The 23,781-nt window shown below is 37.9% G+C and overlaps 2 protein-coding genes across 4 annotated transcripts; one reads left to right on the forward strand and one right to left on the reverse strand.

Annotated features, from left to right (window-relative positions):
• Positions 1-312: 312 nt before the first annotated feature.
• LOC148648905 (uncharacterized) lies at positions 313-15,262 on the reverse strand. 3 transcript variants are annotated; one of them, XM_088607262.1, is made up of 16 exons: positions 14,969-15,262; positions 13,864-13,926; positions 13,454-13,510; positions 12,978-13,104; positions 12,767-12,856; positions 11,934-12,121; positions 11,712-11,754; positions 10,161-10,269; positions 9,610-9,707; positions 9,152-9,225; positions 8,052-8,101; positions 7,672-7,853; positions 5,642-5,777; positions 5,404-5,445; positions 5,270-5,309; positions 313-1,103 (listed from the first exon to the last, which is right to left on the reverse strand). In XM_088607262.1, exons 1-16 carry the CDS (start codon positions 14,973-14,975, stop codon positions 976-978), a joined length of 1,434 nt encoding a protein of 477 aa, XP_088463388.1. In that variant the 5' UTR covers positions 14,976-15,262; the 3' UTR covers positions 313-975. The 3 variants fall into 3 exon arrangements, with proteins under 3 accessions (XP_088463388.1, XP_088463389.1, XP_088463390.1); XM_088607263.1 differs by having other exon boundaries at positions 14,893-15,261; XM_088607264.1 differs by lacking the exons at positions 11,712-11,754; positions 11,934-12,121.
• Positions 15,263-20,309: 5,047 nt separating this feature from the next.
• Positions 20,310-22,826, forward strand: rpl37a (ribosomal protein L37a). The gene is made up of 4 exons (XM_088607265.1): positions 20,310-20,380; positions 21,319-21,447; positions 21,870-21,952; positions 22,626-22,826. Exons 1-4 carry the CDS (start codon positions 20,378-20,380, stop codon positions 22,687-22,689), a joined length of 279 nt encoding a protein of 92 aa, XP_088463391.1. The 5' UTR covers positions 20,310-20,377; the 3' UTR covers positions 22,690-22,826.
• Positions 22,827-23,781: the final 955 nt, after the last annotated feature.

Below are 23,781 nucleotides of genomic sequence, written 5' to 3' on the forward strand. Positions count from 1 at the left end.
ATTACAGGATTCTAAACATTAATTGCATGTCTCAGAAAGGTTAATATAACTTTAACAGTATTGGCTACTTAAAATTAAAAAGACACTCCAAATTATTTTATTATTCATTATTGTTGACTTTATATTTGTAGTGTTTGTTATTCCTACTATATCTGAAAGCTGTTCAAGAGTTAAAATGACCTAGAGTAAAGAGTAAAATTAACATATAAGTCACACAACATCTTCAAGGACAACAGTGAATCACTGTGGGAAAAACCCAGTGGAAACTGAAAAAAATATTGAACAAAGCCACCTTCTACATTAAAATATTTCCTCTCAAAAGGCAAATGAAACTGATTTATTAGAATAACTTTTTATAATGAAGTACTTGAACACTAAAATCAGAATAATTAAAATAACTTAATATTCCTAATAATTAAAAACTAACTGCAATACACAAACAGTTAAGCAGTTTCACATTTACTGTACTCAAATATTTGTAATAGTTAAAATAATAATATTGTAAACTAAAATGGATACACAACAAGATTCAAAATCAGGTATGTTTTATAGTATCATTTTTGTACTTGTATTTAAATTTATAGAGCTGATGTATTTAAGCAAATAAATGCTATATTAATCTGAACAATTGCAGTAAATTAACAACTAACATTGCATGACTTCTGTTTAATTGCATTTGTGCTTTTCATACTTTTCATACATATTCCCACATGTTTTTGTCGCATATGACTGGCTTTACCACTACAAGACCAATTTACAGAAGGATACAAAAAATATTATCTTCTAAAATTCTTATCTTTACTTTAACCTTCCCTATGCATAACACTACAAGAAGCCCCATTTGTTCCATTTCATTTTCGGTAAGTCTAATGCATTTTCTACTTTGAGATGTTTTACTTTTTCTGTCTTTTACCAGTATAGGCTTCAACTGTAGATTTTGAGTTGAAGTCTTGTCGCCTCAGTCAACCAACATTTTCATTGAAATTTCCCAGAGTTAAACAAAAAAGGAAAGGCATCTCCACATCCAACAGGGCTCTTGGAAGAAAAGGAGAATTCAAACTTTTCTTCCTCTTCCCCTCTCTCCATCGGGTCAAACAGGAATCCTATAGATAAAAGATCATTTTTAATTGAGATCTTGAATTAATTAATATCAGTTCAAGAAGAAATTATCTGCATAAGTTAGTGATGTGCTAGCTAATGCCAGTGTAGTTCTTGTCCTCTGTGAAATCTCCTATGTAATTGAGAAATAATAAGCATGTTCTTCTAATTAGTTTTATTTTAACTAATCTGTTTTCAATAAGAAATCAGATCAGGAAAATGATGAATAAAACTAAATGTAAACCCATGAAAATGAATACAATTCAGTCTCCTGACTGTGATGTGTCCAAATACATAAAGAAAGCCTAAATAAAAATAGGACCACTCTCCTTCCTTATTAAAATTGAATTCAGAAAGAAAACCTCACCGCACATGAAGACAATTAGGAAATAGAGAATTTGAGGTACAATATGAGGTACAAAAAAAGTTTTGGAGGCAGATGAGAGAACTCAAGTACATAAAAAATTGGCCATCTTTTTCAGAAGAGCAAAGTTATATAATAAGTGTAAAGTCCTGGAAAACAGGACTTTAAAAATAAACTATAGATTGTTGGGATATTGCAAAAATATAGGGGAATTTAAGAGATTGACATTTTTTCAGAATTTGTTAGCTTCTTAAAACATAAAAACTTACTTTAGCATTGTTCCAGCACAACAAGCTCTCTCCTCAACACCATTCAACTCCCAAACCTGACCAAGGTCACTAATGATACAGTTCCTGAACATTTGCAACACTATAGAAATGGTTGTGCAAGCAGTTTGGGTAAAGAATACCCCCCCCCCCCTTGGACCTTCACCACATTTTGCTGTTTTACAACATCAAATTGCAGCAAATTTGAACAGTTTGTTTTGTACAATTAACTAATCATACTTAGCATTTTGATGGGGCATAATCATTTATTAGAAAATGTTATGAAAAATTCAGTTCAGATAAGTATTTATCCCCTGAGCCTTTAATATTTAGTTGCACCCCCCCCCCCCCACACACACACACACACACACACACACACACTTTTCTGCAGCGACCAGAGCCCCAAGTCTTTTGCTGTATGTTGTGACCAGCTTTCAAATCTTGTGGTTTCATTTTTGTCTATTCTAGCTTGCAAAATTGCTGACAGAGTAGTGGTGTACAGCAATCTTCAGTTCCTGCCAATGATTTTCTGTGGGATTTAGGTCTGGACTTAGTGACTGAGCCACTGAAGAACTTCTTTTTAAGCTACTCCACGTTTGCTTTAGCTTTCTGTTTTGGGTCATTATCCTGTTATAATATGAATCTTCGTCCCAGTTTCAGATCTTTTGCAGACCGTTCCAGGTTTTACTACAGGATCTGCCTATATTTTGCTCCATCCATTCTGCCCTCTATTTTGACAAGCCTGCCAGTCCCTGCCAATGAATAATAACAACTCTACAATATTATGCTGCCACTGCAATTCTTCAATGTGGGGATGGTGTTTTGCGAGTGATGAGCTGTGCTCTACTCTTGATAGACATAATACTTGGCATGAAGGCCAAATAACTCAATTTATGTTCCATCAGGCCATAATTCTTTTCCACATCATTTCAGAGGTTCCTACATGTCTTTTTTTGTATATTCAAGACGAGACTCCTATTTGTTTCAAATATGGCTTCCTCCTCGCCCCTCTACTATTACAGCCCAGATTTGTGGAGTGCCTGAGCTATTACTCAATTGTTTCTCCCATCTCAATTACGAGACACTGTAAGTCTTTGAGGGTTGTTTTTGGCATCCTGACTGCTTCTCTGACCAATGTTTTTCTTTTCTGGCTACTGAGTTTTGAAAGACAACCTGGTCATTTAAGAGTGCTCTGTGAGATACGTAGTGTCTTTAGAATCTTCTTCTATCCCTTTGACTTGTCTGTCCACAGCTCTGTTCCTTAGTTGTTGCAGAAGCTAATTTGTCTTCATATTGCTTTATATGCAATGTCCAACAGTTGGAAATCACACAGACAGGTGAGTTCAATCTGAATGGTTAACCACTTTAATTGCACACAAGTAGATACCAATCAATGTACAAATTCTGGTAACTGGTTGAGGCTGAGCATATTAAGCACCTACAAGGCCAGTCTTAACCCTGTGGTAGGAACACCATGTTAGAAAAATATATTGCTATTCTGGAATCAGTCCAGAGAATACAGTACCAACCATATACATTCCTGGGCTTAAGAGCAATATAGTTGCAATATGAGCTCTATCTTTTTTTTTTCTAACCTGGTGACCAAACTGTCCATAATGCTCTAAATGAGGCCTTACACAAGTTTACATGCTACACAAGTTTAACATGACATCAACTGATTTAAATTAGATGATTTAACTATGTATTTCCGGTTCTGGATATAACAAAGCACCAGGACTGTGGAGGAAAAATTCAGCCAAAGGTCAACTAAACCAATTCAAGCTGGAGGATCATGGGATGACTTCCAAAACGTCTAACAGAAAAGCCTTTGGCATCAACTACAGGCACAAACCTTTTAGGTAAAGTTTCCAACAACTCTCTATAACATAACTGTGCTTAACAGTAGGGATGGTGATGCACTTTGTTGGGTTTGTGTTATAATCACACTCCTCTCATTTGACTGAGAGAAGAAGACTGAGATTTTGAGGTAAAACCAGGTGCAAGGTTGAACAAGCATGAAGGAGGAATGTCAGTCATTGGATCATACTTGGATCATACATAGTTCTTTTTAAAGTTGTCATTGGCTCTCCCAGTGTCTTAACCCTCCCTCACCAGTTTCCTCCTTGCTCAGTTGTTGAGTTTAAAGGGATGGCCTGATCTAGGAAATGTCTCTGGGGTACAATGCCGCATTCATTTCTTGATGACTGAGTAGAATATACTCACAGGGCTATTCAGAGATATCAATATTTTCTGCACCATTCTCCTGATCTGTGCTTTTAAAGTTCCTTAGTCTTCATGGTTGAAATTCAATACTTGACTAAGGAAACAGATAGGTGTTTTTTTCTGAAAACATGTTAAGCACTGTTATTGCATACAGAGCCCTCTCAACTAATTGTTTATTGAATATAATTTAATATTTATACAATCATGACTTTTCCATTTTTTATATTAATTATATATTTACCCTTTGTGTATCTAGACTGTAAGCTTTTATTATTATAAACAATGTATATAGTATCATTAAAAATAGCATCTTAAAGCACTTTGCAGATGGTTTATAAAACAAATATAAGAAGAACAAATTTTAGAATAAACATACTGTATAAGAAACAAGCAGAAAGATGTGCAGAAGATACATGGTTAATAAAGAATACAGCAGACACATTAAAATGGAAGGTTTTGAGTCTAGATTTAAACACACTTGGGGTAGGTGATTCTCTAACTAGAGCTTTAAGGTGAGAGAAAGCCCTGTAACCCATGGAATGTAAATGAACTTGGGGGGCATTAAAAAAAGACTAGAGTCAGATGAATGAAGGTTGCAAAGTAGGGAGCAGAGGATATTAAGTCAGACAGGGACTGAGGTGCCAAGGCATGTAGATAGAGCCTAATAGTGATTATTATCTATCAGACATATGCCTTGCAGAAGTATTCAGTTTTGCACAGTTTTCACATTTGTTTGTCGCTTATAATCCATTTTAAACGATTGAAGGTCTGAAATGCAGACTCCTTTTCTCAGTAACCTTGAAGTGACATAAAGCCTTTAGATTTGTACAATAAGTATCTGTAATTTTCTATTTTTTACCGCTTTGGTGTGTATTTTTTCTGTTGTTACGATTATATGGGAAAGGAAAGTTATTTTTATCTGTCTCAAATTTATTATAATAAAAAGGTATATTAAAATATTAGACCAAGAACACTATATTTAAGTTCACTGTAAACATAAATGGATCATATTACTTTTTTGTGAACTTTTATGTTAATGACAAAACAGAAATCTGCTTTTAAGTAACATCTTTTTACAACTTCTTTGTACGACTAAAGCACTGAAATTACAGACTGAAATTAAATCCATGTATTTCAGTAAATTAATCTAATGTAAAATCTAATAGCAATTCCTTTAATAACAGATGAATTGACACATTTCAAATCCTCCCACATGAAAGTTATTGTTAAATTAATATTAAACAGATATACTAAAATTGCACATTTACTTGTGTTAAGGAAATAAAAAGAATGACAGAAAATGTTTATCTTAACATACCAGGCTCTTTGTTGTCATAAGGCAAAGCTGTTTTGGTTTCCTGGAAAGTAAAATAAAATATTATTTTATGGTTTTAGTACTACTTAAATCTTGTTCTGGTTTAAATTAGTATTCTTAGAATGTGAGTAAAATACCTTTTCATTGAAGTAGGAGCTGGTGAATGAAAATGGATTACCCTGAAAAAATCAAATAATAGTTGCATTTTTAATATGATTTACCAGAGATATTTACTCTTGAATAAAAAGACAAATATTAATTTCAATTTTAACTAACTATTCACCATGAGAATATATCTTGTCATTTGTTCTAGTGTAATCTCTTGTCCTTTGACTAACTCACTTTTGGGTTGTGAATGAGATAATGGTTTCATACCTCTTCATGGGAAGATCTGGTCCCAAATACATCACAGTTAAATTCAGGGAATGTCGCAGCTTCTTGTGCATTTGAATTTAGTGAGAATAAAAAGCCAGGAGACTTGGACTCCGGATCTCCAGAACAAATGGGGCTCCTGTGAAAGTTACAGGCACACCTGAAGGCTTTTCTTTTATCAAGATGTGTTCTGATATAAAATAATATTTCTTTTTGTGAACAAACTTTGATTTTTGCAAACACAATAAAACAACGTTGTAACCCCACTTCATGTGAGATTTCTACCTTAAATACAAACAGCAACAACAGAATCTCTGTGCTACAAGGTTCTGACTAAACCTCCACCATCCTCCATCAACAGCATCATGGATCCTAGCAATCAAAGTAATATAAAGATAGGCTACGATCCCCTACTGTCAGTGATGACAACAGAGGGAATGCAGAGGCTTACAATGTATCACCTGCAACTTTTTAGATGCATTCAGACCAGGCAGTAAGATCGGCTTCTGCTGGTTAGAGGTTCAAGTTACAGTTATCGTGGAATAACACTACTAAATGTGAACAGGGAATATTACTATTAAGGACACTAGAAAAACTGGAAGAGACCTGTTTTCAGAGCTCAACAAACAAAAAGTTTAAAAATGTATCCAGAGTGCCCCCAGGGCAGAGCACAGGGTTTAAACTTTATTTTACCTTCATACGCTACCAACCGTGGGTTGTCAAATATTCTCTGTGCTATTTAAATCTTTTTAGAAAGATGAAGATGAAGAGGAATTTCACCTTCCAACATGATAACAAACCAAAGCACACATCCAAGTCAACCAAAGAATAGCTTAAGAAAAGGAAGATCAAAGTCTTGGAATGGCCCAGTCAGAGCCCAGACCTCAATCCCATAGAAAACCTGTGGAATTACCTAAAGAGGGCTGTGCACAGGTGATCCTCTGGCAATTTGAAGGAGCTTGAACTTTTTTGCAAGGAAGAGTGGGATAAAATTGCAAAGTCCAGGTGTGCAAAGTTAATAGAGACTTCTTCACAGAGACTAACTGCTGTAATAAATACAAAAGGTGCTTCCACAAAGTATTAGTTGGGGGGACGGGTGCACACTTATGCAACCAGGGTGTTGAAGGTTTTTTAATTTCAATGATTTTTCCTAATAATTATCTATTAGTTTTTCTCTTGAATTTTGTTGGCTGCAAGGTCACATTAAAGATGGAAAAATGTCTGACATGATTTATCTTGATCTTTGGCTTTACATCACAAAAACCTGCAATTTCAATAAGAGTGTGTAGACTTTTTATATCCATTGTATGAAATGGAAAAAAAAGTACTTTACATAATATAACGCTGCAGAAATTGAAAAGGGTTCTACAGCAGGAGATATAGCCAAGTGCAGGACTTTTAGATGTTGTCTGAATGATCAGAGAGTTAGTAACAGATCGAATGCAGATCGAAAAGGGGAGCATGACCCCCAGCAGAAATAAAGAAAAAAGAGGCTGGCAATTTGGCACAGAAATGGGAAGAAATTAAAACGGAGAAAATATTCCAGGATCGAAGAATAATCAGATAAAAAAATAAGTTATAATCTTGACTAGAAGAGGAATGCGATCACTAGGTTTGTAAGGTTAAGCTCTCATAACGGAGCGAATATTCAGCATTCTGAACAGAGTTAAATAGAGAGGTGATCAGTGTGACTGGGAACTAGATTGGGGGCCTGATTAAAAGATTGAAGGTTTAATTGAAAGACGGTTGTAGTTCAGGTGTGTAGCTGCGTCAGCATGCGTAGGCTGCAAAGGAACAAGTAATAGGTTTATTCCATGCTGAAAAAAAGAAGAAAGAGAACACAACGTTTCGGCCGTGGAGCCTTCTTCAGGTGTGAAAGACGTCCTTAATTGAAAGACGTCCTAACCTAGTTTGAATGACAAGTTGAGGGCACAAGGGAATGTTGCTGTTGTCAGGGGCAACAGCAGGATGCAAGTCAGTCAAAGTCCAGTCATTATATAAAACTGTCAGACTGAAAAGTAACGATGGCTTACTGCAGTGTGAACGTTGGTGTACTTGATGAAGCTTTCATTCTGGCTGGGGGAGTTTGTGGATAGATTGTCTCATCCTCCTTTTCATTCTGATTTGTGCAGAAGTGTATGAGCTCCTCCTCTGCTTGCTCTCTCTCATTAGTTTCATTCCACTTGTTACCACTCAACAGTTGAAGCTGGTCCTCCTGCAGGAGACATTTTTTAATTTTTTTTAAATGTTTTACTGGTAAATTATTATGTACAAAATGTCTTTAGTTTGCAGTTTTAAACAACCCCTTCTTGACTATACAACAATTCATTATTCAATTTCAAACTTAAAAATCACATAAAATATAGTAGTTTTAATATTTAATTCTAAATGAGTAAATATGTTTATCAGTTACCTGTGTTTTGGTCTCAACTTGAAGTTCTTCACTTCCACTTATGAACTGGCCTGTTAAAAAATAGAAGTATGATTTAAGAAAAACACTGAACATCTAAAGCAACTTATCACTAAGAACAATAAATTTGCAAAGTTCTCAAAGTAGGAAAAGGACAAGCATTTTATAGCAAATATACTGACATTTTAATGAAAGGATATAACATTTGTAAAATACTTATGCTGATTAACATTTGCCATCAACATACAGTAATTGTTCTACAGGGGAGCTACTCTAAAAGTGACAGATTAGCAGCATAGGAGTATCGAACCAGCTACCCACTCATGATGTTAAAAGCAATAATTTGACTTATTCAAAAAAAATGTCTGGATCAGATACTTGGATCATTAATAGCTAACTGGCAAAAGGGCTAGAAGGTCCAAATGGCCTCCTCTTGTTTGTCACCTTTCTTTTGTATGTATTGTAACCAATGTTGGATGAAATACAAGTTGTGCATCTACAAAGCATGTGTGACACATAAGATCAGCTATTGCTCGTTTTAGCCTTGGCTACTGCTCGTTACGGTGAAAACACAGTGCTCTCTGTAGGTGTTTAGAGGTTGAGCTGAAGCAGCTGCACATCAAGGCTCTGTGGACAGCTAAGACAACAGCCTTATTTCAGGAGCAGGGATACTGACTGCTACAAGTGCACAATAAGACAAACGACCCCAAGAAAACAGTCTTACATAGCAGCATGGATGCTGATGGCTGCAAGTGTAGAGGGAAAGGCTGGTGAGACACAGAAAAGCAGCTTGTGTAGAGAAAGCTGGCAAATATGAAAGAGTTTTTTGTTGTTCTTTATATTTTATTTTCTTTAAAACAAAGGCATACCTTTATGTGTGCTGTTGACAATATATTCTAGCATTATTATTGTATATTATAATGTTGCTCATTATTATATTATATATGATATATACTGTCAGATTTTTAAAAACAATTTACAACATCCAAAGGTCAGACGTAAGAAAATTTTAAAAAGCACAAACCTGATGACTATTCACTATTTAGAGAGAGTACTTCAGAATTGTGAGATTATTGAACTCTAAATCTTTACTATTTACTTACCTTTTATTTCTGAATATTGCCTCATTGAGTTGTTATTTGTATCCACAAGTGCCAATGGGGAGCCAGGTGGCATGCTAAGAAAAAAAATATTTGTTACAGACTGACATGACCAAAACATGGCAAATCATGATCACTTCTGATTAGCAAAACTCAAAATCATCAAGTCCTTATACATTATTGTAAAAAGGTTTGTTCAGACTGATACATTTAAAACCAGATTTGATTCAAAAGACATTTACCTCTAATTTATTTTGTGATTTAACTTGGTTTTAACTTGATTATAAAATATATAATCTAGAGAGTACTTTACATTCCCAGCGCCCACTATTATAGTTCTAAAGATAACAACAGAACCATTAGAGTATGATAATCCCTTATGATATTTCAATCAGCCTTTAAAGGAAGATCTTTCCATAATTTCAACACAGAAATCCTGACTCTACCTCAACAGAACCTACCTCTTCTCTTTGGACTTTTCATCAGTTACATCCTCTTCAGTTTCTTTTGCTTCATCTTTTTCTCTGTTCTCATCCTTCTTTTCATCAGTCATCATATTCTGATTCAAGTAAAATATCATTATTACACAAAACCTGAACACTTAATAACATTACATTGACTACAATACTCACTTCACTATATTTACATAAGATTAATGTGTAGATTTAGACATTCTTAGTGTTGACATTAGTTATCTATACCATACACATTATTTATGTACAGCAAACATCTAAAATCTCTTTTCATTACATGTCTATCAACTCATTTTGAAGTCCAGTAAAGGGAATTTTATAAAAAAATAGATCTTCTTATCAAAATCCACAGGGGAAAAATACAGAAAATTACAAATATATAGAATAGGCAAACAAAATAAAATGACTAACAGTGTTTACAAAGGGGGATTTTTAGATAAATGTTAATAAATTGGAGGGAGATTTTAATTCTTAATCAATGAAGGTAGAGATATCTGAATTCTGCAGCACCCCTTGTCATTTAGTTCCTTGTACTCCACCTGGAGTTTCTTTTGCTGAGAAAATAGGGATGCCTCCACATGTCTGTTCTCTTCACCATACGATTCCATCTGTCCCTGAGCCTCAGCTGAACTCTGCTTCATAGAAGCACTGAGAAAAGATTATGAGTTAAGAGTAACACAAGTTGAGAAATGTGTACAATCCTTGACTCCAAACCAAACGACTAAGCATGCATAAATACAAATAAATGCATAAAAATTATTTAAATGATCTGATTTTCTTTAAATAACTTAGGATTCATTCTTATCTGTAACATAAAGCTATCGTTATATTGAAAATCACATTTAAGAGTTATCACTTGAGATTTTGGTAGAACATTTGTTAACTGGTTTAAAATCTTATATAACACTCCTTCAACCGCTATTATCACAAACAGTTTAATTTCAAAACCCACCAGATTGTACAAGGGCACCAGACAAGGTTGCACTTTATACTCTCCAATGATCTGTGTTTTTATAGATCTCTTAGCTGATGGAATTCACCAGGCTCCCAACATAATAGTTATTTATTAAGATAGATACTAAATACCATATAATTAGTTTACATGCAAAACTTATTTTACTGTATTTACCGGAACCACAAGAATAACTACTAAAGGAACTTCAACTTAACATCCACATCTGGGCAAGTGTTCTCAGAAGCCAAACCTGAGCACCCAGAGAAAAACCAAACAACTTCTACGCCAACTATTATCTCTCATGATTCCTATATTTCCAGAAAATAAATGATTGATAACTCTTGACGAAACAACAACTTACAACTTACTTAACAACATTTAACAACAACTTTTGTTCTTGGAAGAACAAAAAAACTTGAATAAAATTAATAACACTCCAAAAGAGAAAATCTAAGGCGTACTTTAAGCACCAAATTTTCTCAATTCGTTTTTATATTATCAAATGAGCTATCTTTTGAGATGGATCTGCCTAGAGTTAACCATCTTGGTTAGACATAAAGACCACAGTTTATACCCCCATTTCACTCAACTATCTTCACCTCTCCATCTTTCATCTCTCATCCCACCTATTAAAAAACAGAAATGTTTACTGGCTCAGTTTATCGACACAGCACACTTCCATTGAAAAACGTACCTACTCTATACTGAATCAAAGTGATTGGAAGCCATTTTTGCTTGCCTTCACTTGTAGGGTGTTCATCCTCTACTTTCTTCATTCTTAATATGTAATTTATGTCAGAAGTAGTGGTTTGTGATTTATATTTAGTTATTCATCTTTCCAAAATGTTCCTATGTACATATTTTCCTCTGTAAAATTTCATGTTAAATTATAGGTCTACCCCTTTGATGTTAAATGTTTTGTGTGAAGTAGAAAAAATATAATAGTTATAGTTATGGTATTCTACAAAAAATCTTAAGGTATTTTCAGTTTTAAATCTAATGTACAATTAATTTTCATAATGCAAGAAAGAATTAAGTACAACAAAATTTTAAAAATGTATCTAATTTAACTATCTACAGTAATTTTAACTTTAAGAATAGATTGTATCTACAGTATGGTACTATCAAAGGATACAGATGTGATGCATTCTCAGAAATGGGAGGTATAGGTATGCTTCCTGAAATAAAAAATAGTAACACAAAGTTTCAAATAGGTACAATGGAATCAGAACAAAAAATAAATGCTTCAATTATTTGTATTTTAACAAAATATTGCATATATCTGTTTTAGCTAGATTTAATTAAACCTTATTTTCTTAGATGACTGAAATAGAAAAAAAATAATAGTAACAGTAACCTTGCAGAGCCTGCAGTTCTTTTTGTTTGTCTGCTATATATTTTTCACAGACTCTCATCCTGTGCTCAATCTCCTCTCGTTCAGACTGTTTCTGTAGAAGGTTTTGCGCTAGAGGATTCCTGCAGTAGTAGGCTTTGTGCTGCTGGAACACCTCTTTGTAACTTTCGATTCTCTCACGAAACATTTTCCTTGAGAAGACAGTTATTTGTAATTATTTCAGTTGCCATTTTATTTCACAGTTAAGAAAGTTAAATGTTAAAATGTTAAGTCTTATTAGAACTTCTCTAGATTAATAGGACAATAAATACATTTAACTGACATTTTTTGATTTACCATCTCTCCTATTTTCTAACCGCTTACTGCTGGTGAGGGTAGTGGGGGTAATAGTCCAAGCAGAGTAGACCAGATTTCCTTTTCCCCAGCAACAGTCTCCTGTTCCTCCTGAGGGACTCCCAGGTATTACCATGACAGCTGAGCGATATAATCCCTCCAGCGTGTCCCGAGTCTCTCCCAGGGTCTCTTCCCAGTGGGATGTGCCGGGTACACCTTTAGCGGGTGCACCTGGGGGCATCCTCACCACATGCCTAAGCCACTTTAACTGGCTCCTCTCAATCCCGAGGAGCAGCAACTCTACTCTATTTCAAGATCCTCCTGGACTGCCAGGCTCCTTAACCTGTCACAGAGAGTAAGTCCAGCAACCCTACAGAGACATCTCATTTCGGCTGCTCATACCCACAATCTCATTCTTTCACAAAGCTGCAGCTGCATCAATTATGATACATTACACGAATCATGTGCCCTGCAATTTAAGTGTCTCTCAGAGCTATACTTACATATCTTGTTCAATGCCTGCCTGACGCCTTTCTAATTCTGCCTGCAATGATTTCATGTAACGAAGCAGAACAGAGTTTGATGCTTTGAAACTAAAGAGTAGAAAAGTGAGACCAGGTTATTTCAAAGAACAGTATGGTAAAGACTAACTACACACCAAGGATCAAACAATTCTTAAGTCAGAGACTTCTCTAAACTTTATACGTTTCTTACCTTTTAGAATTGTGTTTATACTGCTTAACAAGCTTCTGTCTGTGTATTAGCTCTTCTTCAAGTTTCTCTATTTTTTTCTTTATTTCTTGTATATGCAACTTTTCCTCTGCTATTTCTCTTGAGTAGACTGTAAAAAGGATAATGCACACACTAAATTTATACTAAATAATATCTAATGTTAATATTTAATACACAACAAAGTACGTTATCAATATAATTCCAACAATTACTAGATAACATTGACTATATCAGATATTTTAGTGCTTCACTGTAGTATACTTTAAATACATGATTTTGTCACCATAAGAACAACTTTTGAACAGTTCAACAGTACAACAAATTGTGACTTATCAATAGTTGTGAATGTTATTCACAAAAATACAATATATAACACATTTCTCAAAATAAAAAATATGAAAATATGCCATGTGTCATTTCTTATTACATTTCAAGATGTTCTAGTAGGTAAAACTCACTTTGAATCATTTGTTGTGTCTCATCCTTTCTCTGAGCTAATCCCTGTGTCTGAAAGGCTATAAATAAAGATATGCATGATTACATTTAAGATCTGACATTTTTAAAAGTACCTATTTGACACTTTGTGTAGTGTTATACAGTCAAATACAGAATTCACAGATATCAATTTTTTACATATTTCCATGACATGACAGAATGTAGTGACCTAACATTAACTACAACAGTAACGATTAATATTTAATCACTAAGACAGTTTAACAAGTTCTGTTTAAATACAGTTTACCATTCATACATTTGAATTGGTAAACAATACATCTGCTTCTAATGCATAATTGTACAACTAGTATAAAAAATATTGATCTATTGTAACTGGAAGACCATATTAAAATAAGGCTCTTCCATGACTCACCTAGTTGCAGTAAGAGTTTGCTCAAATTTGTTAAAGGATTTTGTTCTTCTTCCATATTTAAGCCTGAATACCAACAGAAAGAATAAACATTACAACTGTTTCCTTGTCGTACTTGTAATGATGCAGTCTTGAAATTACCTGGTAGCAGGGGGAGGAAGCTGAGTGAACAGTGCTGCGACACAAATATTTGGTTGAATTAATTGATTTCCTAAGATTATATTAGCTTCTATTGGCTGTACCATATTGTAATGTTTTCCGCACCTGTGCAATTCAACATGCCTTATGTACAAAAATATAACTGCTAATTCAAATTTGTGACACAACTGGTTTCGCGAGTCGTTCTAAAAACAGGTTGCAAGCAAATTGCAAATTTTCAATAGCAAACACATTTTTCCCAAAAGGTGCATTCAACACAATAAAAAGAAACAATATTTCAAAACTCTCACATCCTACAAAAACCTAATCTGCACAGGGAATGAAACTAGTATCTTTCTTATAAGTTTTACAAGAACCTTACTTTTTGAAAGCAAATACAATTTGAGATGGCAACTGCTGATGAAGTAAATGCTTTGTAGATTTCTGATATTATTTTAATGTCAAATTGTGAGGTCAACTGATGCTCACATAACATCCATAAAATAAACAACTTAGTCTTCACTACTCAAAACAATTATAACAGAATATATTAATTAATTTCACCACTTTTAAGCCTGTTCGTTCATTTTATTAAGAAGGTTGGCTGCTGTTATCGGAAAAAAAATGGTTCAGATTTCATGTTGTGTCCATGTTTTACAAAGGAATACGAATCACTTGAGTTTAAGAGAAAACAGAAGAAAATTAAAACATGAAGGAAACCTTTTTTTACAGTTTTTTTGTAAACTGACTTCTGTAAGTTTACCTTTGTAAAGGTTTGTAATCGACATACCACGGCTTTCCTGAGTTGCTACCTGATAAAGCTACAGTTACCAGCTCACATCATCAACCCAGATTAATTCGTAGCTACCAAACACACTTACAAATAATACCTACCGATATACAATCGTAAAGTTCTAAATATGATTTCGAGCAGTGGATGGCTTTTAAATATTTAATGCGTATGATACACCCGACATTGTGGATCACAGAGCACTCACGAGCCACCAACGGGCATCCAGCAATCGTGCTGCATAAATCGCTCTCGCGCTTACTGCTCGCGAATGTTCGCATTTTACATCGCCAGTTTGTTTAGGTAGTGCAGCCTTTGACACCGTGAAAATGTGAATGTATCTGTAACTCAGTTATTCCGCGTTTGCAATAACAATAATATGGTTGTAACTGTTTTAAACACAAAAGATTCTACTCCATACGAGGCTGAAGTTTGCTTCTTATTCGCCAGCTTCTTATTCCCGTTTTTCGTTTCACCTTAAATGCTGCTGCTGTAATGTTACGTCTCCTTTCGCCTGTAGATGGCTCTCTACAGTCATCCTTAAATATACTGTTATATTTTCGGGTTCGGCAAGGACGGACACAGTGACTCAGACACTCATTGAGTGAAAAACATCGCTTTATTCTTCGGCACAGCCAGCACAGCACTCCCACGCCCGCGCGCCAGCAGAGAGAGAGAGACAGAGTGAGAGAGAGAACGAGCGAGCGCCAGAGAGAACGAGAGGGGGCAACACACAGGGGTCTATTCGGGTAGCTACACAGGGATAGGGTGGCAATTGGGTACAAGTATAACAGGGGTGCAAAACCAGGGAACTATTTCAGCAGGACGTCTGCTACGGTGGACGCGCTCGGGCCACTTCGTAAAGTAGTCCACCGCCACCCGGACGTAGTGGCTGCCCGCCTCAGTGTGCGGAAATGGGCTCAGCACGTACACCCCCACCTGCTACAGGGGCGCCCCAACCTGATGTTGTTGGAGGGGCGCCCGGGAGGACCCTTCTGGGCCATGCAAACCCCGCACGTCCGGCAGAACTGCTCCACGTCCCGGTGACAGAGATCCCAGTAGAAGTGGCCCTGGAGTCGCTGCAGGATTTTTGCAGAGCCAAAGTGCCCCACGCCCGGCTGGGCATGCACCGCTTGGAGAATTGCGCTGCTGAGCGACTGCGGCACCACAAGCTGCCACCTGACCTCACCACTGGAGGATACCTGCTACCCCTGGCAAGCAAGGGGTAAGGGGTGAGCTCCTCCCGTGCGGGCCGGGTCCCCGCCGCCTTCCAGCGGACCACCGGCCCAATGTCGGGGTCTGCCTCCTGCTGCTGTGCCAGGTCCACACCGGCATCCTCCTCACCCTGCTCCTGCCATGCGCAATAGCGGCAGTCCGCTGCCTCGCAGGTTCTCTGCGAAAGAACGTCTGAGTTCACTACCGTGAAGTCGTACTCCTGCAGGATCTCAATCCACCTCGCCATTTGACCCTCCGGCTCCTTGAAATTGAGCAGCCAGGTTTAAACCGCAGTTTAAACCGGGTGCCGAACAGACAGGGGTTGAAGTGGCGGACTGCCGAGACTACAGCCAGCAACTCCCTCCAGGTGACACAATAATTTCTCTCAGCCTTATTGAGCGCCCGGCTAAAGTACACGACGACCCTCTCTCCTCCTGGCCCCTCCTGTGCTAGCACTGCACCCACTCCCGTATCACTGGCGTCCATATCCAGCACACAGGGCAGCGTCAGATGCGGAAAGACCAGGACAGGGGCCCCCACCAGTGCCTCCTGCAGCCCCTGGAAGGCCGCCTCACAGTCCGCGTCCCATACAAAACGCTGCCCTTTATCCGTTAGGTGGTGCAGCGGGACAGCGAGGCTGGCGAAGTCCCAGACAAACCTCTGGTAATAAGACGCCAACCCCAGGAAAGTGCGGCGCTCCATCACGGTGCGGGGTACCGGCCAGTTGCGCACCGTGGTGACCTTCCCCGGGTCTGTGGCCACCCCTCGCGGCCCGACCATGTGCCCCAAGAAAGTGACCTCCCGCAGCAGGAGCTCGCATTTTCCGGGGTTGAGCCTCAATCCGGCCCGCCGAATGCAAGTCAACACTAACCGGAGGTTCGACAGGGGCTGCTCGAAATCCCGGGCATGCACGATTAAATCGTTCAAGTACACCATGCACTTGCTCCCGGGAACTGATGCCAGCACTCGCTCCATCAACCACTCAAATGTTGCCGGGGCATTACACAGTCCAAAAGGCATGACTGTGAACTACCAGAGCCCTTGGCCAATGGAAAGGGCATCTTCGGGCGAGCCTTGGGGCGAGCGGAACCTGCCAGTAACCACAGCAGAGATCAGGCAGAACTGGGTCAACCCGGAAATGTAGTCCAGCGCATCATCCATCCGGGGCAGCAGATAAGAGTCCTTCCGGGTGACCTTGTTCAGCTTCTTGTAGTCTACACAAAACCTGCACGAGCCGTCCTTCTTCCGGACTAAAACGACCAGGGAAGACCACGGACTCGCGGAAGGCTCGATCACTTCCGCCACGGCCATCTCCTGAACCTTCTACTCCACGGCTGCCCTCATGACATGGGCCATCTGCCGGGGCGGAACGCGAATTGGCCGCCCATCCCCGGTGTCGATCTCATGCTGTGTGAGAGCCATGCCTCAAAAAGTTGCCATGGAACCTCCCCATTATATCGGCTCGGTCGCACCAGTGCCGGCTGGTGAAGGGGTGGCAGGCTGGACCCTGCTGGACTGGGGTCTCCTTCCCGTCTGGTGCATTGGCCGGGTCTGGTGTCTTCCTGGTGGCTGCTGCTCGCCCCCAAAAGGCGCTTTAGGGAGTTGCTCTGCTGCTGGGGGAACTGATGAGTCAATGGTTGCTCACTGTCCATCCTCCTGCTTCTGACACCAATGTAGTATTTTAGGGTTTGGCGAGGATGGACACAGTGACTCAGACACTCGTTGAGTGAAAAATTGTGCTTTATGTTTTGGCACAGCCAGCACAGCACTCCCGCGCCCGCGTGCCAGCAGAGAGAGAGACAGAGTGAGAGTGAGAGACAGAACGAGCGAGCGCCAGAGAGAACAAGAGAGAGAGCAGCACACACGGGTCTATTTGGATAGCTACACAGGGATATGGTGGCAATTTGGTGCAAGTATAACAGGGGTGCAAAACCAGGGAACTATTTCAGCAGGTCGTCTGCTACGGTGGACGCGCTCTGATCTGGGAGGGCATAAGCCTCGGGCCACTTCGTAAAGTAGTCCACCACCACCAGGACGTAGAATCTGGACGATCTCACCAAACTGTACACCCATTTTGCAATGGGTCAGCATCACTGGTCAGCGGCCTTCCTAGTCCCCGCCCTGACCACTACTACTCCCATCCTGCCCCTCGGCCTGTACCCCAGCTGGGCGCTTTTCAGCCGCAGCACCAGGTGAATGCGCTACAATACTAATCCAGATGGATTACTGCACATATCCTCAGTAAAGGGGAATATGTACGTAAATTTTGACTTTCCAAATTGCGTTTTTGTATGAAACACATTTCAGAAAATCGAAAGCCAATTTTCAAAACTCACAATAACAAAAACTGGCATGTTAGAGAACAGGCAAATAAGGCAAAGGCAAAATGTGAATTCACTGGCACTTTCTGCATATTTACCACGACCTTGCCTTCTGGTCATTAAAGTCTCAAAATCTTGAATTTTACAAGAAAATTTAATACAGCAGATTTAAATGGGACATTTAGAACATGGCATATGAGAATATACGGTTAACCGAGGATGAGCAAAGGATGATCGCACTTTCTGCTAATTGTTATGAACCTATCTCCTGGTTATAAAATTGTCTTACAATTCTGACACCAAGGTGAGAGAGACAATGTAACAGACTTTCAAAATCCTGAACTACAGGGAATATAACTGCACCATTTTTAATATGATCCTCTGAACATGGCATGAGAGGATTTATAGTCAACAAAATAGCGCACATTCTGCTGATTTGCTTTGTCCCTCCTTCCTCATTACCAAAAGATCTTAATATTCCGACACTAAGGTAAGAGAGACAAAATCACTCATCATGTACATTTGTAATTACAACACGGTTGCATTTCTGAGCCTCTCACACCTTGGTGTCAGAATTGTGAGACGATTTTATAATCAGGAGGGAGGGCCACAGCATAACAGCAAAAAGTGCAATCACCATTTGCCAATGTCTTCTCATATCCCATGTTAATAGGGTCATATTTAAAAAATAGTACAGCAAACTTTCTTGTACTTCATGATTTTCATAGACTGTTACATTGTGTCTCACACCTCAGTGTCAGAATTTTGAGACATTTTTATCATCGGGAAGGAGGGGCGTAGCAATACAGCAGAAAGTGCATTCACTTTTTCCCAATATACTGTATTCTCTCATGCCATGTTCAGAGGGTCATATTTAAAAAATGGTACAGAAAAATTTCCTGTAGTTCAGGATTTTGAAAGGCTGTTACATTTTCTCTCACACCTTGGTGTCAGAATTGATACAATTTTATAACCAGGAGGTAGGTTCATTGCAATAAGCAGAAAGTGCGATCACCCTTTGCTCATCCCCGGTTAACTGTATATTCTCATATGCCATGTTCTAAATGTCCCACTTAAAACTGATTAATTTAACTTTCTTGTAAAATGCAAGATTTTGAGACTTTTAATGATCAGAAGGCAAGGTCGTGGTAAATATGCAGAAAGTGCCAGTGAATTCACATTTTGTCTCTTAGTCCTCAATTGTAAACAAAACAAAATAGTCACATTAACAAATTGGCAAATGAGAAAAAATAACAACTAAGAGTGACAAAATAATTTTAAAAATATAAATATATATTCTAAGTAATTCTAAGTAAACCGTAATTATGTAACTTTAAATTGCAATAATTCGATTCGTGGCATTTAAATTTTTCGTGCCACTTTAGAGAAAGGGCATCCGGATGTATCATGGGAATTGTATGCGACAGTACTGAAGGGAAACGTAGTTTTGTAAAAGGTAATTGTGGAGCACAGAGAATTATATAATTATCGATGCTTGTTGCCGAGAAATTTTACAGAAAATAAAATAACATGGGTTAAAATAGATTCGACACAGTCGATTAGTTAGTAATTAAATTAAACTTAGCATGCAGTCTCAGGTCCTAATAATTAGGCAAAGATAGTTTGGGAGGATAATTAATGTGGTATTATTGTATATGAAGATGGTAATTATTCTTAAGCCATTAAAAGAATTGTAGCAATCCTAAAATTTGTTTAGTGATACCTCACAAATGACGATGCGGAATGAATAAATATATTATATACACATAGTTTCGTACAGTTAACGAAATGCAGACGTTTTATGCATTCACTTTTCAATCAGTGCTTATATTGGCATGATTGAAAAACCAAGCTAGCAGCTATAATTCTATATTAAGTATCGGGAGGGAAATATATTAATAACTAATCACATATTTATTTGGTTGAGAATATGTTTATAGAGAAACATTCGAATGAGATAAACCTCCAACATCCCACAATGCCATTCTTTGTCTACTATAGCGCGACTGCGCAGTAAGAACTTCCTTCTTTTGGACCTAAACCCCTTCCTACGATGGTGAGTGAGAGATGAGCTGAAGAAAATATTATGTTTAATCCCAAACCATCCTCTTTGATTATACTCTAATACTATTTTTTAAATTAAGAGTTTATCGTACAGACATTGAATTACGTGCTTTTATGGCCATTAGTCTAAATCTTTGAGTAGTTGCAAGAAAATATATATTGTGGTGTTTGTACTTCGTAGCAATGGCTGCCTGCATCTTGCCGGGAGAAAATAGTAGTGGTGACTTGAAAGCATACTGTCGCTTACGTTATTTTAAATAAAACTGTGAAAACCCAAATCCCAAACGGAAAACACTTTCTATTGCGCAATTTTTTCTAGTTTTGCAAATAAAGGATGTTACCCTGAATATTCTGAACTTGTATTTACAGTTCTCCGTGTAGAAATTAGTTTGTAGATGAAGGGTGGTGGAATGTGTAACATCACGATCTCTTTATAGAGTGACTTGAATTATATAAAAATATACGAACAGCTCATGAACAGCTCAACAGTACTCATATACAGCAAGATTGTTGGCAGTGTGGTTGATAAGAGGGATCTTGATCGGGAAATGCATTCCTAGTCTTAACACTGTTGGCTTCTGAGATACTTTGTGAATTGAGTAATGTGCTGTGCTTCATCATGGGTATACCTTAAGATGAAGTATCTCATCTGTGGATTTTCATTCTCAGTTCTTAACTAGCATAACCAGCTGGTTAGTGGCTTAACTGGACCAGTTTAATATTCTTTCCCAGCTCTTCAGGGGCTGCTGATTTAGGTAACTAGAAAACCAGTAGAGACGCCATCCGACTGGGACCTAAAGCACAGTCTAGTGCCATACCAGAAAAGTTGAACAATTTTACAAGAACATAACCATTCACAGGTTCCAGTTGTTCCTTACAGACTTTAACTGGACATAGGTGCAACTAAAATGCTTTAAAATGTTTACACAGGCCAAACGCACCAAGAAGGTTGGGATTGTTGGCAAGTACGGCACCCGTTATGGTGCCTCCCTCAGGAAGATGGTGAAGAAGATAGAAATCACCCAGCATGCCAAGTACACATGCTCCTTCTGTGGCAAGGTAAGCCCAACAAGTTGAGGGCATGATCCCGTTTCAAAGAGGGACCATTTACAGGATTTGCTTGTCCTCTTACTTTCAGGTTATACTGTAATGGAGAAATACTGCAGTGCATTCCCTGAGGTGTCAGAGTGTATATATGAATGCTCTTGGATTTAAAGTTTTCAAATACAAGTAACTAGGGGAAATCATGATTAACTTTATAATATAATAAAATATGATGTGATGATCATAAAGAGTTAAAAAAACAAAGCTTTACTTCTTTTTGTTAACCTTTTTGAAGGAAATAGGTTTGATAGCATCTTCAATAATAGGTGTTTATTAGGGGGCACGAATATTATTGAAAATAACAATACATTTGAAAATCTGCATGGTTTGACTATTGCTCCCTTCACTAAAAATACCTGGTTTGCTAAAATTTACAGACCAAGATGAAGAGAAGGGCTGTTGGCATCTGGAACTGTGGGTCCTGCATGAAAACTGTTGCTGGAGGTGCTTGGACATACAAGTAAGTCGCACACAGCAGTATTTGAGAAAATGATGTGCCACAGCCATGTGGTTTTCATATCTCTTTTTGTTTTGTAACTCAACTTTTTTGTAAACGTAGAAGAATATTTGGAATCTTAAAAAACATGCAGACTGCTAGTGTCTGATTTAAGATGGAGAGGTAATGACAAAGTTCAGGTGTCTGTGAAGCAGAAGTCTCTTTATTCATATGCATATGGAAGTCCGGCTTGCGACCACCAGACTTAAAAAATAAGTAGCTGAAGATGGTCCTTTATACCTTAAAACACAAAGAGTTACTATGACATATTCTAAACAAATGATAAAACGGCAACACCTGCCAATTAATTATATCTAAGTTGCAGACTAGACAACAGTTAGTTCTTTTCATATTCTGGGCGTACAGCCAGCTTACCAAATACATGGCCCTTATCTTACTGACCAAGGACAGGCAGCATCTTTATATACATTTGAGCACAAAGCCTACGTCAAGCCACTAGACTGCATAGTTTGCAAAAACAAGAAAATTATATCTCAGTTCCAGGGCATCTCTCTTATCTCTTCATTCTTCAGTAGTGACACGGTATGTTCTTACTCACAACTGACAATTTTGTGTGTGTAAAAATCACTAGGGTCTGTGATATTGTGTATCTGATGGTATATCTTTACTTTTCCAGCACAACATCAGCAGTCACAGTGAAGTCTGCTATCAGAAGACTGAAGGAGCTCAAGGATCAGTAAACTTCAGTGAGCCGCTGATCTAACATCTGATCTAACATAGATCTAACACAAATCTGATATGGACTCTTAATCAGTCTTGTACATTTTGGTAAACATCACACAATAAAGGAGACCACATATGTGGGATTTGCCTTTAAGTTTTTGTCCTTTTTTCCTAGTCTTAAAACTCGGCCTTCTTGTCCAGTGTGAAGTCTGGAAGAAATATACGGATTTGTCCACTTGCTGCTGTTAGGAATATGTATAATGACAGATGGTTTTGGTGGAGGGTGTCTGTCACTCTCGTTCTCAACCAAATGGTACAGGACTAGTTGCTTTTGAGCCAAGTCCTAACATTTGAAACTAAACCGCTTTCTACATCAAGGACTTCATGGTAGGATTTTTATCACAGTGCAGTTCCTGTTCTGTTCTGACTTTTTCTCAAGTTATGTTATCTAGTGATATGGTAAAAAGCTTATGAATGGGCTGGTTAATTAGGTTTGAAATGGGTGCTTTAATCCCAAGATCTTTAATTACTACTGAACAGCTTTAATAACTTTTTTGTGTTATTTTTAAATGTTAAGGGGGGACACAGTGGTTAGCATTGATTCTGTGGCCTAGGGTTCATTTCTGGAGTTTCATGTGTGGAGTTTGTATGTTCTCTCTTAGTGTGGGTTTTCTCCATGCACTGCGGTTTCATCCCAAAGTAAAAAAAAACATACTGGTAGGTTAATTGGCTTATGAGAAAAAGTAGCCCTGGTTCCGAGTGTCTGCGTCTGCCCTGCAGTGGATAGGCAACCCGTCCAGGGCATATCCAGCCTTGCGCCTGTTGTTTTCAAGGATAGGCTTCAGCAACCCTGTATTGTTTAGAATGGTTAGAAGATGGATAGATGCTGAGTATTTTTAAATATAGAATATTTGAAATACTAAGGCTTAATTGTTGAGACTTGATTTTGTTTACTGAAAAAGAAAGGAAAATCTTTATAGTAGTATGAACATTTTCACAGGTGCTTGTGCTTTCTTAATCACACTGTTCAGGAAAATCTGTTTTGCATTTCTTTACATCGTTTGATTTCAACAGCTGAGCAATTGTGTTCAGTTTAACTGACTCTTTAA

This window comes from Lepisosteus platostomus, chromosome 14, assembly GCF_059453375.1.
Source record: "Lepisosteus platostomus isolate fLepPlt1 chromosome 14, fLepPlt1.hap1, whole genome shotgun sequence".
Classification (NCBI taxonomy): domain Eukaryota; kingdom Metazoa; phylum Chordata; class Actinopteri; order Semionotiformes; family Lepisosteidae; genus Lepisosteus; species Lepisosteus platostomus.